Genomic DNA, 19394 nt, shown 5'->3' with positions numbered 1-19394 from the left:
CGGTGAGAAGTCAGTTGGACGGTGTTGTTCAGGAAACACGGGGAATGTCAATCCGAACGGTGCGGTATTACCCCGATAATTGTATTTTGATGTGAAGAGCTTTGTCAACGCTGACTGCCCGATCCGTCGCCACAACGCGGACAACCGACACCGAGGTAGAAGAATGAATCGGTTGGTACCGTCTGCTGCTTGAAACTGACACTCGATCAGCGCGAAGAGGAACATCACAATTCGTACGAGAAGACGAGATAAATACAGATCGAGTCATGGCATCATGGAAGACATTTTTCGACATTAGTCGCGAAGAAAATAAACAAGCTGCACGCTGAAAGTTGTGCAATGAAACTATACACGGTGCAGTCGGCGTATATCATCGAACTGCGTTCGCCATCTGAAGAGGAAACACGAGAATGAGTATGCGAAGGGTGGAAAAGGGCAGGCGAACCAGCCAAAAATTGAATTGAATATGATAACAAATATCGAGATTCGTAAAGCAAGCGTGAACGTTTCAAAACAGGTTTCGTGACATAGTCTATCTCTATACGGTCCCACGTGCTGCGCCGCAGAGGTTGCATTTTGTCAGAGGATGTGTTCTTGCCGCTGTGCATGGAGTCGCTTCCACCAGTGTACTAGCCGTGTTGCTGTATTTGAAGTATACAGTAATATAGCTGATTCCTGCGCCACGCACGAACTGGATATCTTTATGGTCTTAGCAAACAAACACGCTGGCCGCGTATGTCGTAAAAGTCAAATAAAAAAAAAGTTAAAAAAAGAAAAGAAAATGAGTGGATTTAAGTTTTACTGTTTGTTGCGAGCCACGTGGTCGCGAGACCGATGTCTTAAACAAGCATGGCCACATCAAGGGTCTTTCTCGATCTTTGCAGTACATTGTAAATGAACACTTTGTGCCACCAGCGGTCCGCTTAATAAAATCAGTGCTTTTTTTAAGAAATTTAGCTTTTTTTTTTTTTTTTTGCAATTGTCTCTGCATTTGATAATGTCAGCTTTACGCTCCTTATGCCGGCAACACAATGTAGCTGTCAAGGGCCGATTTTTACTTTTAGGAATTAAAGGAATAGAATGGAACGATTAATCCATTCCAGGAGTGGGAATGGGCCCAGTGTCTCCATTCCTAGAAATTAAAAGGAATTGAATTATCCAACACACTAATTCCCCGGAATGGAATTGGAATGGAATGGGGGTGCCCATTCCGCAACACTGTTCGACACATCTCGCAGGATGTCGAACGTACTGACTACCGCAGCTTAGTAGAACTTAATAAACCTTTCATAGCGTTCTACGAACTATTTGGCATGTTTAACATTGAACCGTCTAGGACTGTCGCTATCTTGCATCTTTCTAGATAGCTGCCTAAGGTGCATACTACAGGCAAAAAACACGCTCGTGTGGAACTTGGAAGCGATAGATCTTAAACCGGGAGCGGAATTGTGCATTTAGGGAATCACAGCGAAATGACCTTTCTTTTTGTGTTTCTTTTGAGGAAGTTGTAGCATGAGTATGAATCTCTAAGGGGTGAAAAGATATGCGTCCGCAGGAAAAGCTTATTTTATAGACCTCTCGTGCTGTCACTTGGGCTACTTTCGGAGAAATGAGTACACGGCTTGTAGAATGAGTACTTTAAAAGCGACCTTACTATGCCATGATTAAATGAGTTGCAATTTGCACTAATCAAAGGGAGGACTGGTTTCTGCGATCTCTGCTGGAAGGCTCAACAACGACCTTAGGACTGATGATATAACCGTAAATCAAGGAATCGTAAGCCTTTCTCTGAAGGATTTTTCCTCATAAATGTTAGTCCCGCTGCACAGTATTTGCAACATTAAAGATACTGTCAGCGGACGCAACCCAGCGACCCACATTTACTTCAAAATGTTTCTTCTTTTTTTTTGTAACTAAATAAACAACCATTCTGGCCACATCAGCAGCATTGAAGATGTCAGGTCAGTTGGTAAACAATATTTATTACCTTCAACCAGCAGAGTATTACTACGTTTGTTGAAACTCACTTGTGGCTCGCACTTTCAAAGATTGGAATAACTTTCGCGTTGAAATAACGAGCTGTAGCTTTTTTTTAAATTTCATTTCTTGATTCTCTACGGAAACATTTCAGTGAAGGAAGATTTTGGTTGTACTTGCATGTTTTTTTTCCTTTTGTGACATACTAGTGTCATTTGGTTATTGTGTTTGTTTGTTTGATTGTTATTTTGTAACCTCATGACTATAACCATTCCTAGAATGGTCCTGAACAACGGCCAGTAGTACAAATAAATAAAAAAAAATAAATGAAAAACCTGGGCGGTGGTGCTGTACTTCTAATAGATATCTCACACAGCGCAGCACCTTGAATTCCGGATATATGTTCACTCCACCCCACTGAAACTAAGGGGGGGGGGAACTTTATAGCATCACTGTTATAAAACATGAGCGAAGGGCTACCGAAAAAAAAGATAATCAGACGACGTGAGGTGAGACGTCCTGGCGAAAGCAAGGGACATTGTTTTGCTAGTTTCGCGCATTTACACTTGAATGGCGATGTGGAATTCATTTGTCTTTCCTGTTCAACATCACCACTAAGGAAGATTCGGCTGCCCCGACGATTTAATGAATTATGTTTTGATGTATGAATTATATTATTAATGATGTGGCTAATTCATTTATTGTTTTATTATTTATTTATTTAGTTAGTTTTATTTCAAGCACCCTTATGGTGAGTACATTAAGAAGGGCAAAGAACTACACAAGATTAACTAGAAAGTGAACATGTTAGTAACAGGATGTTTGCTGAATTACAATACCAGCGGTGTGAGCCATCGATGCGGAAAGGCGGCTCAAGTCTGCCGACGTTTGGGGAATAAAATAATATTAAAATATAGAAGTTCTAACATTTGGGGTAGCAACATTATGGCTATGACGAATGCGAGCAAAGATGTAGAAAGGTGGTGTAGTGACGAATTATATTATGCCAAGAGATTCTCAGCGACGCCAAAACTGAGCAAAACACTTTTGCTACATGAATATCATGTAAGAGATAGAGTTTCACAAGCTATGAAAACGTAACGGGAGTGGCTGGTCGGGGACAACTGATCGTGCACGCGGCCAATCCGGGTTCATCCGACGAATTGCTGCGTATTTTCGCCGCGACACGGCTCTCGCAAAAGTCACTCCCCTTACTACATAGTCTTATAAAATATAATGCGGGTCAAAGTAGCGGTACAGGCGTTTAATCGACCGCAAAAAGCAAGTTTAATTACTAACAACGGCGCTACTTCCCAACTTTACGGCCTCAGCCCGCTCCGAACAGCGGCACTGGCTGCGGCCACGTAAACGCGGGCCTCGGACAACGCGAACCGGCAAACCGCGCAAGCCACGAAACAGGACTCTCACGCCGGCGCTGAGCAAGGTAGAAAGGGGTGGGGGAGTTCTACCTAATTGCCGTTAAACTCAAAGAGAGTGTTGACAGTCTTCTGTTTACCGGCAGAGAACACTAGGCCCTCTCGTGCCCGTACTCACAGCGTGCTCTCGCGAGAAGTTGGCTCGGACAGCGCGGACGGGGCGCAGTATACAGGACGGCTGCCGCCGCCGGTAAAAGGCAGGGGTAACGATAATTAATGGACAAGATAGAGCGGCCGAGAACGTAAACTGCAAATATCGATCGGTGTTCGCGCGCGCGACGTCGCGTGCGGTGCGACGGCGGCGGCGGCGCTGGCGGGGTCTGGGCGCGTGGTGCGGGCGGCGCTCCGAGCGCGACGCGTGGTAAGGCCGGTGTGTGTGTGGAGGGGTTGGCCCGGCCGCTGCGTGGGACCTGGGCGGCACAGGCGCTACGGTCTCGGCTCCAGTCGGCCGGCTGCTGCTGCTGCTGCGGACACGTGCAGCTAGCGGTGCCCTGCGTTGCCCGCGCGTGTGGATACCGGAAGACCGCCGCCTGCGCGCGCGCTCCTACATGTCGGTCTCGGCGGCCGCTCTGCATTATCTTCTGCTGGCTGCACTGGAAGCCGGTGAGTCACTTTGCTCAGTCTTGCTTTTTTTTTTTTTTCCTTGTTGTCCGGGAGTTGTCGTTTCGTCAAGACAGCAATATGATCAAGTTTGGTTTATAATGTTCGGTCCAATCGAGTTCTTCATTCCACCAAGACGCGAAAAAAATATGTTGACGAAAACATCGTTCCACCGCTCTCAAGAGTTATTTTTTATTGGCTCTGTATTGCTGTCTAATTACTCCATGAACGTCTTCTATTTTTTATTTTATTTTTTTATTTGAGCTTTCTTCGAAATCTTACAATCGGACAAAGCTGCTCCTGAATCAATAGTTACGTTTTGTGTTGTTCAGGACTTGACATATTTTTACGTAAAGCGACACTTGCGAACTTTACAGAAATCGTGCTTGTGGATCCCACTGAGCGATCCAGAAAGAAAACGCAATGTCTCGTTGATATTCAAGCAGTTTGTCCTATCTTTGGGTCCGACAGACTACTCGACGAGTCCCAACAGCAAAGCAATGCGTGTTACACTAGTGATTTTGTTTCTTGTTGTTTAATTTGTGTCACCTGGCTCTTGGAAATGATAGACGTAGTCCGGAAAACGCGGCAGCACATTGCATGTTTTAGATGATTGACCCTTAACTTAGGTTTGACGTGTCAAAGTTGGGCACGTCGAACTTGCGAATGAAGTGGGGTACTTTTGTTCGGCGTGGATCTATATAGGGTGTGGAAATTCCGCTCCTCGACAAGATGCAATGCCGAACGAAACTTAATACCTGTAAAACCTCCCCTAGCCGTGAAACCAACCTCCCTCATATATGAGACTGCTCGTGACATCAAGAGATAGAATAAGAATACGCTGACTTAACTCTCTTGTTAACACAGACTGCAAAAAACTGCTTGTCACTAAGTCGCCGTTGATGCATATCAGTTCTATGCCACTTTTTCTTGATGACATATTACGCCAAAACCTTTCGGGGTCAGATAACAAATATTCAGGTAATGTCCGTGTGTAGTGTGTTTGTTTAGCCAACCTTATTATACCTTTCAAGTTCCCAGCTTGCTGATTTACATCAATTGAACGGCGCTTGCGATGCCTTTTCAACTTCCGTTGGGCGTGCGCATGTTGAAGTGACACTCGAGGTAACACTCGTGGTCCACTTTTTTTTCCATTTTTTCCTCTAAACCATCCGCGCGCAGCAGCACTATTTGGACATTAGCTCTGATATGTAATAAAATCTCATGATCAATTGGCCCCGGGCTCGACTGAACGTCCCCACACATCAAGAGGATAATCACACATGCACACCTCTTCACCAGTATCATACATATGACTCGGGAAACAAATATGAAAATACTGCTTCTATGGGATTTCACAGTTTTCCAACAAACCTGGTAAAAAAAGGATAGGCGATTTAGCCATTGTCCTGCGGGCGAGGGCCCAGCGCAGTGGCGCAGGTTCCGTCCGGCTTGGACTCATAGGCCGCGGTTCCAGCGCCATTGTCGATGTAGCTCTTCCGAAAGGTACCTTCCCCAGTTTAAGCAGGTGTCGTAGATTTAGATAAGATGCCGGGTCACAGATATCACTTTCGTCGACACTTCTGCGGCAGTTATTCACGGTGCTGTCTGGATTCTGGATGGAATCTAAAGGATTTCAATCACTCGTACCCAATAAGGTTTTTCTTGTCCGCTGGTGTTCAACCACATTCGTCAAATCTCACCTTGGTGATCTGTCGTAGGCAGCGCTTAAATGAATGCGTCCAAGACCGAAATCTATAGAATCCAAAAGATTTCAATCACTCGTACCAAATAAGGTTTTTCTTGTCCGCTTGTGTTTAACCACATTCGTCAAATCTCACCTTGGTGATCTGTCGTAGGCAGCGTTTAAATGAATGCGTCCAAGACCGAGGTCTATGGAATCCAAAAGATTTCAATCACTCGTACCAAATAAGGTTTTTCTTGTCCGCTGGTGTTCAACCACATTCGTCAAATCTCACCTTGGTGATCTGTCGTAGGCAGCGTTTAAATGAATGCGTCCAAGACCGAGGTCTATGGAATCCAAAAGATTTCAATAACTCGTACCCAATAAGGTTTTTTTTGTCCGCTGGTGTTCAACCACATTCGTGAAATCTCACCTTGGCGATCTGTCGTAGGCAGCGTTTAAATGAATGCGTCCAAGACCGAGGTCTATGGAATCCAAAAGATTTCAATCATTCGTACCAAATAAGGTTTTTCTTGTCCGCTAGTGTTCAACCACATTCGTCCAATCTCACCTTGGTGCTCTGTCGTAAGCTGCATTTACATGGATACGTCCAAGACCGTAGTCTATGGAATCCAGAGGATTTCAATCACTCGTACCCAATAACGTTTTTCTTGTCCGTTTGTGTTCAACCACATTCGTCAAATCTCACCTAGGTGCTCTGTCGTAGGCTGCATTCACATGGATATGTCCAAGACCGGAGTCTATAGAATCTGAAGGATTTCAATCACTCGTACTAAATAAGGTTTTTCTTCTCCGCTTGCGTTCAACCACATTCGTCAAATCTCACCTGGGTGATCTGTCGTAGGCTGCATTCAGATGGATATGTCCAAGACCGGAGTCTATGGAATCTAAAGGATTTTAAACACTCGCACTCAATAAGGTTTTTCTTGTCCGCTTGTGTTCAACCACATTCGTCAAATCTCACATTGGTGTTCTGTCGTAGCCTGCATTCACATGGATATGTCCAAGACCGGAGTCTATGGAATCCAAAGGATTTCAATCACTCGTACCCAATAAGGTTTTTCTTGTCCGCTTGTGTTCAACCACATTCGTCAAATCTCACCTTGGTGTTCTGTCGTAGGCTGCATTCACATGGATATGTCCAAGACCGGAGTCTATGGTATCTAAAGGATATCAATCACTCGCACCCAATAAGGTTTCTCTTCTCCGCTGCTGTTCAACTACATTCGTCAAATCTCACCTTGGTGTTCTGTCATAGGCTGCATTCACATGGATATGTCCAAGACTGGAGTCTATGGAATCTAAAGGATTTCAATCACTCATACCCAATACGTTTCTCTTCTCCGCTTGTGTTCAACCACAGTCGTAAAATCTCACCTGGGTGATCTGTCGTAGGCTGCATTTACATGGATACGTCCAAGACCGGAGTCTATGGAATCCAGAGGATTTCAATCACTCGTACCCAATAAGGTTTTTCTTGTCCGCTTCTGTTCAACCACATTCGTCAAATCTCACCTTGGTGCTCTGTCGTAGGCTGCATTTACATGGATACGTCCAAGACCGGAGTCTATGGAATCCAGAGGATTTCAATCACTCGTACCCAATAAGGTTTTCTTGTCCGCTTGTGTTCAACCACATTCGTCAAATCTCACCTTGGTGATCCGTCGTAGGCTGCATTCACATGGATATGTCCAAGACCGGAGTCTATGGAATCTAAAGGATATCAATCACCCGAACCCAATAAGGTTTTTCTTGTCCGCTCGTGTTCAGCCACATTTGTCAAATCTCACCTTGATGATCTGTCGTAGGCAGCGTTTAGATGGTTGCGTCCAAGACCGGAGTCTATGGAATCTAAAGGGTATCAATCACTCGTACCCAATAAGGTTTTTCTTGTCCGCTTGTGTTCAACCACATTCGTCAAATCTCAACTTGGTGCTCTGTCGTAGGCAGCGTTTAAATAAATGCGTTCAAGACCGAGGTCGATGGAATCTATAGGACTTCAATCATTCGTACCCAATAAGGTTCCTCTTGTCCGCTTGTGTTCAACCACATTCATGAAATCTCACCTTGGTGCTCTGTCGTAGGCAGCGTTTACATGGATGTGTCAAAGACCGGAGTCAATGGAATCTAAAGAAGATCAATCACTCATACTCAAAACGTTTCTCTTCAGCGCTTCTGTTAAAACCACATTCGTCAAATCTCACCTTGGTGCTCTGTCGTAGGCAGCGTTTAAATGGATGCGTCCAAGACCGAGGTCTATGGAATCCAAAGGATTTCAATCACTCATACCCAACACGTTTCTCTTCTCCGCTTGTGTTCAACCACATTCGTCAAAACTCACCTCGGTGCTCTGTCGTAGGCTGCGTTTACATGGATACGTCCAAGACCGGAGTCTATGGAATCCAGAGGATTTCAATCACTCATACCCAATAAGGTTTTCTTGTCCGCTTGTGTTCAACCACATTCGTGAAATCTCACCTTGGTGCTTTGTCGAAGGCAGCGTTTAAATAGATGCGTCAAAGACTGGGGTGTATGGAATCTAAAGGATTTTAATCACTCGTACTCAATAAGGTTTCTCTTGTCCGCTTGTGTTCAACCACGTTCGTGAAATCTCACCTTGGTGCTCTGTCGTAGGCAGCATCTAAATGAATGCGTCCAAGACTGAGGTCAATATAATCTAAAGGAAATCAATCACTCGTACCCAATGCGTTTCTCTTCTCCGGTTGTGTTCAACCACATTCGTCAAATCTCACCTTGATGCTCTGTCGTAGGCAGCGTTTATATGGATGCGTCAAACACCGGAGTCTATGGAATCGAAAGGACATCAAGCACTCATACCCATTGCGTTTCTCTTCTCCGGTTGTGTTCGACCACATTCGTCAAATCTCACCTTGGTGCTCTGTCATAGGCAGCGTTTACATGGATGAGTCAAAGACCGGAGTCTTTGCAATCTAAAGGAGATCAATCACTCATACCTAATACGTTTCTCTTCTCTGCTTGTGCTCAGCCACATTCTTGAAATCTCACCTTGGCGCTCTGTCGTAGGCAGCGTTTACATGGATGAGTCAAAGACCGGAGTCTATGCAATCTAAAGGAGATCAATCACTCATACCCAATACGTTTCTCTTCTCTGCTTGTGCTCAACCACATTCGTTAAATCTCACCTTGGTGCCTTGTCGTGGGCAGCGTTTACATGGATGCGTCAAACCGGAGTCCATAGAATCTAAAGGAGATCAATCACTCATACCCAATACGTTTCTCTTCTCTGCTTGTGCTCAACCACATTCGTGAAATCTCACCTTGGTGCTCTGTCGTAGGCAGCGTTTACATGGATGCGTGAAAGACCGGAGTCTATGGAATCTAAAGGAGATGAATCGCTCATACCCAATATGTGTGTCTTCTCCACTTGTGTTCAACCACATTCGTGAAATCTCACCTTGGTGCTCTGTCGTGGGCAGCGTTTACATGGATGCGTCAAAACCGGAGTCCATAGAATCTAAAGGAGATCAATCACTCATACCCAATACGTGTCTCTTCTCCGCTTGTGTTCAACCACATTCGTGAAATCTCACCTTGGTGCTCTCTCGTAGGCAGCATCTAAATGGATGCGTCCAAGACTGAGGTCAATGGAATCTAAAGGATATCAATCACTCGTACCCAATAAGGTTTTTATTGTCCACTTGTGTTCAACCACATTTGTCAAATCTCACCTTGGTGCCCTGTCGTAGGCAGCGTTTACATGAATACGTCAAAGACCGAGGTCAATGGAATCTAAAGGATATCAATCACTCGTACCCAATAAGGTTTTTGTTGTCCGCTTCTGTTCAACCACATTCGTCAAATCTCATCTTGGTGCTCTGTCGTAGGCAGCGTTTACATGAATGCGTACAAGACCGAGGTCTATGGAATCTAAAGGAGATCAATCACTCATGCCCAATATGTTTCTCTTGTCCGCTTGTGTTCAACCACATTTGTGAAATCTCACCTCGGTGCTTTGTCGTAGGCTGCGTTTACATAGATGCGTCTAAAACTGGAGTTCATGAAATCTAAAAGTGATCAATCACTCGTACGCAGTAATGTTTCTCTTGTGCGGTTGTGTCGAACCACTGCCGTCATATTTCACCCCGATGCTCTGTCATAGGCTGCGTTTACATAGATGCGACCGAGACCGAAGTTCATCGATTCTAAAGATCAATCCCTCGTACCCAGTACGTTTGTCTTGTTTGCTTGCTCCCAATCACAATTGTGATATATAATCTCAATGCTCTATCATAGGCTGCGCTTATATGGATGCAACCGAGACTGCAGTTCATGGAATCTCACAGAAACCAATCGCACGCACCTATTCCGTTTTCCATATACGCTTGTGCCGAAAAACAGTCGTGAAATCTTATCTCAATTCCCTATCATGGGCTGCGTTTACATGGATGCGACCGAGACCGGAGTGTATCTAACGTAATAAAGGCTAATCAAGCGCACCTAACCGGTTTCCCTTGTCCCCTTGCGCCCAATGATAGTCATGAATTTTTTTTCAATGCTCTGCCATAGGCTTCCCTTATATGGATGCAACTGAGACTGACCGGAGTCCATCGAATCTAAAGGAGATCAATCACTCGTACCCAATACGTTTTTCTTGTCCGCTTGTGCTCAACCACAGTAATCAAATCTGATCTCTATTCTCTTCCATAGACTGCGTTTACGTGAATTCGACCGAGATCGGAGTTTATCGAATGTAGCAAAGACCAATCACGCGCACCTAATTCATTTCTCTTGTGCTCTTGTGCCCAGCCACATTCGTCGAATCTCATCTCGATCTTCTGTCCTAGCTTGCGTTTGCATGTTTGCTAGCGAAACCGGACTCCATCGAGTCTAGAGGAGACCACTCACGCGTACCCAATTTTTCTTTTTTTTTCCACTGGTGCCCCATCACAGTCGTGAAATTTCGACTCGATGCTTTATCTTAGGCTTCGTCTATAGGGAGGCAAACCAGACCTGAGTCCATCGAATCTAGGCAGATCAGTCACGCGCACCCAATCCGTTTTTTTTTTTGGCTTGTGCCCAATCACAATCTTAACATCTTAACTCGATGATCTCTTCTGGGCTGAGATTTCATGGATGCCACCGACACCGGACTCCATCGTATCTAGAAAAAAGCAATCACGATCACCCACCCTTTTTCTCTTTTATCTGTCTGCCAAGTCATAATTGAAAAATCTAAACTAGATCCTCAAAGGCTGCAATAATGCAGTCGCAGACATATACGACATTAGGTCCTATTGCACGGAACGTCTACCTACGCAACCTGCGAAGACGGCACAGGTGTGGCGAAACGTCGGAGCGCTGTAAGACAGGGTTGCTTCAACGCGGTGATTAGGTCAATGCCTCTGTATAACGCCCACTGTATTGAACGTGTTTGTGGCGAATTATCTTCGTGGCGGTTAGGGGGTTGGTGCCAGGGGGGGGGGGGGGGGCCTAATGAGGCGTGCCTGCTCTTTTTTGCAGCAACATACGGTTTCTGATCGCCCCTTGGCGAATTGTTGAGGCCCGATTCACACGGGTAATTTTTTCCATTATGTCGGCGTTTCTCGCAAGTTGTTCCCTATGGATATACGCACAGCAACACGAACTGCTTTGGGTTGCGTCCTGCTCAAAACGGGCGAGCAAGTCCAACGACTCGGAGAGATTTGAAGCGGCAGCAGCCAATTAGAGACGTTGTATTTTTACGTGATCTCGCCTGTGTTGCGGATCATGATAAGTGAACATTTGATTTGACTCGTTCTTGTTTGAGATGAATTGTTTTATTATGCAATAGTTTTAAAAAAGATCAGATAGTAGACTCAATCGCAATTTAGAGGTATATAAAAGAAACTTTATTACCGCGAAAGTTGGTGTTTAAATACAGAAAAAAGGGGCCATTTTATTATAGATATTCACAAAAGGTAGCAGCGGTTGAATGGAATCTCAATAATGATTTCGGCTGGAAGAAGCGTGATGTCTCCTCGATGTGCGGCATTCTTACCGGTGGCTTCATTGCTGCTGTAAAGAGTCAAACATACCTATATTGTTTCAATTGTTTTAATATTGTACTTGTAAAATGGTATTGTCCATGCGTCTTAATAACGCACTGTTACCAGCCCCTGATTCAAACTGTGGACGATTGTCCATTTAGCCTTCAAGTTTAAAAACTGTGTTTCTTGTCAATGTCACCAGCTTAAACCTGGTTAAAAATGTCGTTTGAATCGCTTTTCATAACATCACGTTTCTCTTTTCAAGTTCGATACATTTTTTAGTGTCAGGTACCAATAAACATTTGACCTGGGGCTTTGAGGTCAAAATAATTAAATGAGAATATTTTAGTATAGAGAAGGGCAATGCTTGTAGAGGGGCTTACAACCTAATAATCTGGAACGAGAGAATGGTGAACGGAGAAAGACAGGAACCCGTTCCGGGGTGGTTTTGATTTAATTATTTCCACACAGGCGGAGGTTACAAAAAAAAAAAAGAAAAAAGAAACCGCAGAACTGTAGACAAACTTTGCTGCAAAGTCGTTGCTCCGGTGGCCAACAAAATACGTCTAATTAAAAATTAACGCCTTATCTCACGTGAGGTGTAATAGATGTTTTTTTCTTATTTACATTTTACGCCACACTGTTCGATATTAGATAGCTTTCGTGCGTATTCCATTTGGTTTATAAGACTAAGCTAAATAAGGAAATATTATCAGCGGAATCGAACTTATACTGCCAGCCTGCTGGCAATGTTACAGAGAGTTGAGGTAATTTACAATATACGCTTTGTCTAATGCAACGCGTTGGGCTATGTTCGCGTGCTATAGACAGACGAGCGTCAATTGGCAGAACCAGAGAAGGTAATTAAGATTGTTCCCTTGTTTTACAGTGATTATTTAGTAGTATAATATAGTTATAAATGCCAAATTACTCGGGGACTGTGCGTAGTGTGGCCGCACCAAGAGATGAAAAGGAGAATGAACGGACGTTCGTCTACCTCTCCAGTCCGCACGCAGACTATGTGGAGGTCAAAATGGAACAAAGATAAGCTATGACATCTCTATACACTATAAGTGAACCAATCTTTTTTTTTTTTATGGAACAAAAAAAGTGATCTTGAAGTATATGTTTAATATACTTTCATTATCAGCGGCACGTGTTCAATATCATTCTAGAAATTATTACAAGAGAACACTCCGATAGGCATTGCTCATTGAGATGGAAATGTACAGATATGAATATTACGCCCGAAATACCCGGTTCTACAACATAAGCTTCCGCGCCACGTACTCCCAGCTGAGGTGCGCTAAGAGCCCTGGTCACCGGTTCCCCCTCTTTTTGTTATCCGGTATGGTTATCTAACCGTCGGTCTGCTCAAACTTCCTATCGTCCCAACGCGAGGCGAACCGTTTCCCTCGCCCGACGGAGGCCACGGCGACAACGTGAACACCGGCGTCGTCGGTCCACCGAGCAAACTTTGCCGGTACGGGCAGGAAGCGGGCGGCGGGGCGGCGGGGCGGAGGAGCGCTCGGTGCGCCGAGCGTCGTCGGCACGCGAGGCGATGTGACCATCGATCATCGCGGGAATGGCTCGGGGGCCGCTCGGCTTCGGCTGTCCGTCAAGACGCCGCGGGGTTAAGACGGATTTCCTGGCAGGAAGTATCGCGTCAGAGTCTCGGCTGTTGTTCCTCGCCCCGACGGCCAGATCGCTCGCTCGGACCCCCGGAGAGCGATTAGAAAGCGCGGGAGATTGCGCTGTCGTCGTCGCAGCGGAGCCTCGAAGCCGAGGTCGTACGCTGCACGTCCTAGACAAAGCTATCAGCAGATTTAAATTTCTCGCAGTACGCGGAGACAGCCGATTGCGATGCGATGATTAATACTAGGACGCCTGCGAATAATGACACTCATCATACGATTACATATGAGAGAAGGCTCTTTCCGCAGGTACCACGAGCAAGTGAAGCGTCACGCTTATTATTCACGTGCACATCACACTTTGTTGTCTTATGGTATATTCGCACGAGAGATCTTTATCCCCGGAGAAAACCGAGTACGCCATAGAGCTGAGAGTACGAAACGGCGCGAGAAGGAGGAGGCAGTGCAGACAATCCAAGCGAGCATTCGTACGACGGAGTCGCATGTAGTTGGGTCGCCGGAGTTTTTCTTTCCGCAAACCTGTTGGCGACTTTCGGGGGCTTATCCAACAAAAAGGAAGGCAAAAAATATTAAAAAAAGGCATCCAATACGTTAAAGCTATTCATTATTATCCCTCCCCAAAAGCAGGGGGGAAAAAGGGGGGGCCTGATCGCTCCGAGGGATACCGACGGAACGGCGGATATTCTGTAGGCCTGTCGCACATCCTCCTCGGGTCCCCGCGAGCATGCCGCGAGCTTGGGGGATCAGCGACCATCCTTGACGCGGGGCACGTGGCCTCAAAACTTGATGACGTTTAGTCTTCTCCTCGGGAAGAAACTCCGTCGTGCCAATCAATCGTATTCCAAGCTCTGTCATTCGCTGGGGCTCTTCCATCGTTCACCACGATCGCTGTCTCCAAGTTGATTCTGAGGGTGAACTCAAAATACTGTTTTACTTTAAAGTGCAGCGAGAAGGGCTAACCGATGCGATTCATCATCTGACTGGCCAGGTCAACATCACAATGGTGCCTGGAGCGCGTCTCTGACTCGTGCGTTTATCGTCCTATATCCCATCCATACATCTAAAGTTGTCTCGGAGTTGCAAAAAAACTGGCGTCACAGAAGCCAGAGTGTCACGCTGTTGGATGTCGCGATACTGACGGTTGACCGTACAAACGCGGGCGAAGAGCATGACTGAATGCGAGTGTCGCTGTCGTCACGGAGTCCCAACTTCTGGCTGACAAAGCGTCGGTGGACTGCCACATTGGAGAGCGACGTGCAGCAGAACAGGCGTGTGCCCCACACACCACTGCTGCTAGGACGCCGCCAGGGTCGCGACCGGCGGGAGCATGACACATCTATGACGTCATCTGGCGGAAATGGAGGGACCACATTTTTGGACGCGGTGAACACACCAGTCGGAAACGCGTCCCTGGCATCATAGCTAGGCGACGCTGCTTGGGTGCACTAGTAGTTACGCGGGAGAGGCGCAAGCCAGGTCTTCTGGGGCTATTGGCCAGAGCCATATATTGAGAGAGTTTGGTCAATGGGAGGAGCCGGCGGGTGGAGCGGCGAAAACGTCGCCGCCGCCAGCGCGGCCTATTCCCCCCGTGATGAACTTGCGAAGTAAAAATGAGCTGGAATGACCTTGAGTGATTCGCTTAGCGCGGCGCATGTATTTGTTTTGTTTCTCGATGATGCTGAAGGTACATGAATCTATAATTGTAAGAGATTGGTGGGAAAGCGGAGTTTCAAGGTGCTGAGTGAGTTTACTGGGCCAGGAAAGGTGACATTGACGAGACAAATTTTCTGAAACATGAAGCTACACTGCGAACGTGGGGGGCGCGTTCGGAGTGTAGAATCGAAACTTCCACGGAGCCGAATCCGCAGATTTCATGGTCCGCCTCGTCGTGGGCCCGGCCGTGATTGCTATCAAAAGAAAGATTGAGTGCGTTCTAAATGTCGCGGTGACGACAACGTCACGTGCGTTACCCTTTAAGTTACTACGAGTCGTAAACTTCAACTCTAGCGTTCTGAAAGGACATACTTGAGTGCATCCTCACCCATAAATTGTGATTAGAGAGTCTTTGTTTGCTTATTGCCTCCGCGAGGGGAATATTTTTGACTTGCGGTTGATCGCAAGAGCTATCGCTTATCGGGCAAAACGTCAATGAACCAATTTAGGCCAATGACGGGCTATTTTGTCCACGTAACCTCACCCAATAATGAACAGTATGGCGGTCCATCGGCCTACCAAGCCGCAGATAAAAGACGACGACGTTACTCGTCGATACGAGCCCGGCGGCACGAAAAAATAAATAGAACGTTTTCACCTAGGCTCGGAGTAGGTCGCACTATCTATTCCGTCTTTAAGATAGAACGTGCTACAGACTTTCTATATATACGATCGCGCGTGATTTTTGCCTTTCGCTGTCATTGGGCTGCGCGTGCACGCTCGCAGCTCACGATGATAACCCAGTGGTGTCGAGGGTAGAGAGAAACGGCATGTATACCACCGCATTTATTTCACTAACATTTGCTCCTTCGATAGCTCGTATACGTTGGTAGAGCGGTTCACCTCGAAGCCATCAGTTGCACCGGCTGGAACCGATCGTGTGATTGATGACTTCATTGGGGTTTCGCGAAGAACCCCCATGCAATTTCTGGGCGAGGCTCCCACCAACAGCTGTGGCTGTAACGCAAGACATTTCGCAGCGATAAAGGGCCGCACATTCCAACACAAGCACAGTTTACGGACACGAAGCTAAAAAAGTGATCGACTCGAAAAACAAAAGTCGAAGAAACCTCCAAACGAACCAGCTTACACGAAGTTAGTAACAAAAGTAATCTAAAATCGCTAGCTACCGCTTGGCACCAATGCGGCAGAGAACAAGCATTGGCCGGCTCAAGAAAGTCCTAAAAGCAAAAATGTTATTTGTCCTCTGCCGTCTTCCTGAAGCCGGAAGCTGGTTAACGCCTTGGAAACTGAAGGGTGATGTCGACAGGCTGCACGGCAGCACTCACGTACGCACAAACACTCCCATAAAGGGGAGTAAAAACGCCCGCAGGCAAAGTGCGACGCTAAGTGCCAACACCCACAGAGGCCACACGCCGACACGGCAAGACTAGGGCATCATCCTTGAAAGATGAAATCGTAAAAAAAAAAAAAAAACTCTCGGGACATGAACGAACGTGGCGGCGAGCAGCAGACACCCGGCCCCTCTGGGTTGTGGCTGCATTCTTCCGGCGAACAACTGTCGCTTATGTAAACTACGGTCGCTCCACAACATAGAGCATCCATACACAAGACGGCGATTCACGGTCATGCTTCATGCTTCGTTTTACTTGAAAAAAAAGATAAGCAAGGAGGGCGCGCAACTTCTGCGGAAAGGCGGCCGGCCATGCCGACAAGTGTCTTCGCGAAAGTCATCTTTCATGCCCTTCCCATACCGGTCGAGCCCTTGCTCGCGTCAAAGCGTTGATCGGAACATGGAAAGAAAAAAAAAAAAAAAAAACACTAAGCAAACACGAGCTCGGGCGATCCTGAGCCAAGCCTTTATAACAAAAGTGACACCAAAGATACAAACATCAATTCTAATACAGTGTACGGTAACCCCCAAGAAATTAGAGGCTTTTAATGAGGTTCACTTACTTCACTTGCTTGTCCGCAGGCGAGAATGTGACACACGTGAAAGTGCCTTGACTAATGCAAACCTATATAAACAAAGATATCCACTAAATTTCGTGACAGTGTGTTTACAATTGAAAGTGAAAAGACCCCGAAATTTAGGAGTTGTAGTTGAATCTCCCGGAAGATATGGCAAAAATATTTTCCAAGTATAGTTAAATTACGTTCCTAATTAATTGCCTGAAAACTGCGGAAATGTAATTAAATTAAATTAGAAACTTCAGCAGACTAAACCTAATGATGTTACATAACAATTACTTCCAAAAGTATTAAATTTACTTTGACATTACTTTTCAATTAACCGAGGCAGTAATTCGTGCTCATTTCATTTACAGTCTATGTACCAAACTCATACCTTTCCGTTAAAACCTCAACAACCTTTTGTGCCCCGAAACGAACCATACTGAAGAGTCGTATTGCAGGCGGACGTGACTGAAGTGTTAAGCATGATGAAATATTCTTCAGTTAGATGTGACTCAAAGACAGTCGACTCACCGGTTTCGCTGTTCATTCCACAGGGAACATCCTTAGGTAAAGGGCGATATGTTTCCGTCTTCCTGATTTAGAAGAAGGTATAATCCGCGTCAGCATGTTAAGCCCGATTTATATGGTGCGGTTGTTCCATGTTGCCCCAGACGACCAGGTTAGTTGCCGCGAATGCCACCAGCCGAGCGCTCGTTGTGGAGAAAGCCGCTCACTTCCGCGTTACGGACAGGTGTAATTATCACTGTGCATGTCTGTTCCTATGGAACAAATCTTGCTCTATTATGACGTGTACCCCACGCGGACACCTAACATTCTCATCATTCTTATACACAAGCACAAAAGTGTTCTTTCGGCGGGCAAACGAATATACACTGCTAGAGAAACCTGAAATTAGCCAACATTGTTCAAATTACGATTATTGCGTAGTATATTATAAATTGTTCACGAGTCTTCTAGGTTAATATAATAAAACGATTTTACTCTAGTCTCCAAGCTCTTCTGAGTTACTTGTATTGAAAACTGTTGATCGTTTCGAATTAGAGCAGGCAGGTTCGTTTCGAATTGTTGATTGAATTCAACCCTCCTTGGTTTAAAAACAGTTCAATCAAATGCATTAGATATTGTTTCATAATTTACAACAAACACCTCTTTGCTAGTGAAATTACCTAGAACACAAGCGTCTCATTACTTTTATGATATTATAGGCCAAATTTACCCGTGTATAGGTGACATTCACTTGACGTCACTCGCTAGGCGCGCTGGCACCGGCCACCACGGTCGCTATCTTCCAGGTCTCTTTCTATCCCAGGTAGGCGTCAGGTGCCATCTGGCCGGACCTTTCAGCGTGGGTTAACAGCATTTTATAACTTTAAAGGGTCTTTTTGGCCGAAACTAGAGGTTCTTCTAGGACTCTGGTGCTTTTGAAGCGCCGTGGAAATATTCGTTGTGTTTGTTTTAGTTCGTTTTTGTCGCTGTCGGACTTGTTCACCGCGGCAGCGTTGCTCCATCGGCTCCATGCAGCGCTCCGTGTCGCGCGCTGTGCCCACGGCGGTAGCTCTTTTACAAGAACTGTGATTTTTCTACTTTGGGGCCTTTGTTGCACGGTGTGATTACTTTGTATTGCTTTGCTAGTTTACTTATTGTCTTTTCTCTGGCGGATTTTCTGCCCTACGGCCATGTAGCCGTGTTGCTTCGTCGCCTCCGTGTCGTACGTCGTGCCTTCGGTGTTCATGCCTTGCAGAAACATATCGTGCGGCTCACCGAGTGCGCAGCTAATGAAAAATGCGGCGCATTTTTTATGAGCCCAAATGATTTAAAAACCGCATGCAATCGATTTGGCGGGCGTCGAGACAAGCGACGGCGACCCGCTTCGCTGTCGATCGGTGACTCGCGCGACGAGGCAAACCGCATGAAAGCGACGGAAGCAAACCACCAAGGCGATGAGCGCTCAGTTTTCTGGAAATCCAAAACCCGACCTGCGCGACGAGCGACAGTGAAGGGTGAACCGCATTTAAGCAATTTAGCGAGCGACGGCAACAGCGACGGGAGTCGGCGGCAGGCGACGGAGATTTATCACGGTCGCTCGTCGCGTCGCTCGGTTTTTAGGTTTCTAGAAATCGTCGGTCATCGCCTTGGTCGCTTGCTCCCGTCGCATTCATGCGGTTTGCCTTACCGCGCGAGTGACCGAGCGACAGCGAAATGGGTCGTCATCGCTTTTCTCGTCCCTATCGCCGTCGCTCGTCTCGTCGCTCGCAAAATTGCTTACATGCGGTTCAGCCATTACACACGGTACTCGGCGGCAACAAGGAAATTAAAACGGCCCTCTCCCGAGATAAACGATTTCCTCTCTTGTGTTTGACGG

The 19394-nt window shown here is 46.1% G+C and overlaps 1 protein-coding gene across 1 annotated transcript in view; it reads left to right on the top strand.

The window, feature by feature from the left end:
* Window positions 1-3748: 3748 nt before the first annotated feature.
* LOC8030802 overlaps window positions 3749-19394 on the top strand; it is a 178100-nt gene continuing 162454 nt past the window's right edge. The window contains exon 1 of the mRNA XM_029976772.4: window positions 3749-4016. Coding sequence (XP_029832632.3) covers window positions 3962-4016 — 55 coding nt within the window. The 5' untranslated portion in view covers window positions 3749-3961. The remainder of the gene's footprint in view (window positions 4017-19394) is intronic.

This window comes from Ixodes scapularis, unplaced genomic scaffold (genome assembly GCF_016920785.2).
Source record: "Ixodes scapularis isolate PalLabHiFi unplaced genomic scaffold, ASM1692078v2 PGA_scaffold0__279_contigs__length_252992795, whole genome shotgun sequence".
Lineage (NCBI taxonomy): Eukaryota > Metazoa > Arthropoda > Arachnida > Ixodida > Ixodidae > Ixodes > Ixodes scapularis.
This window is presented reverse-complemented; position numbering and strand designations above follow the sequence as displayed.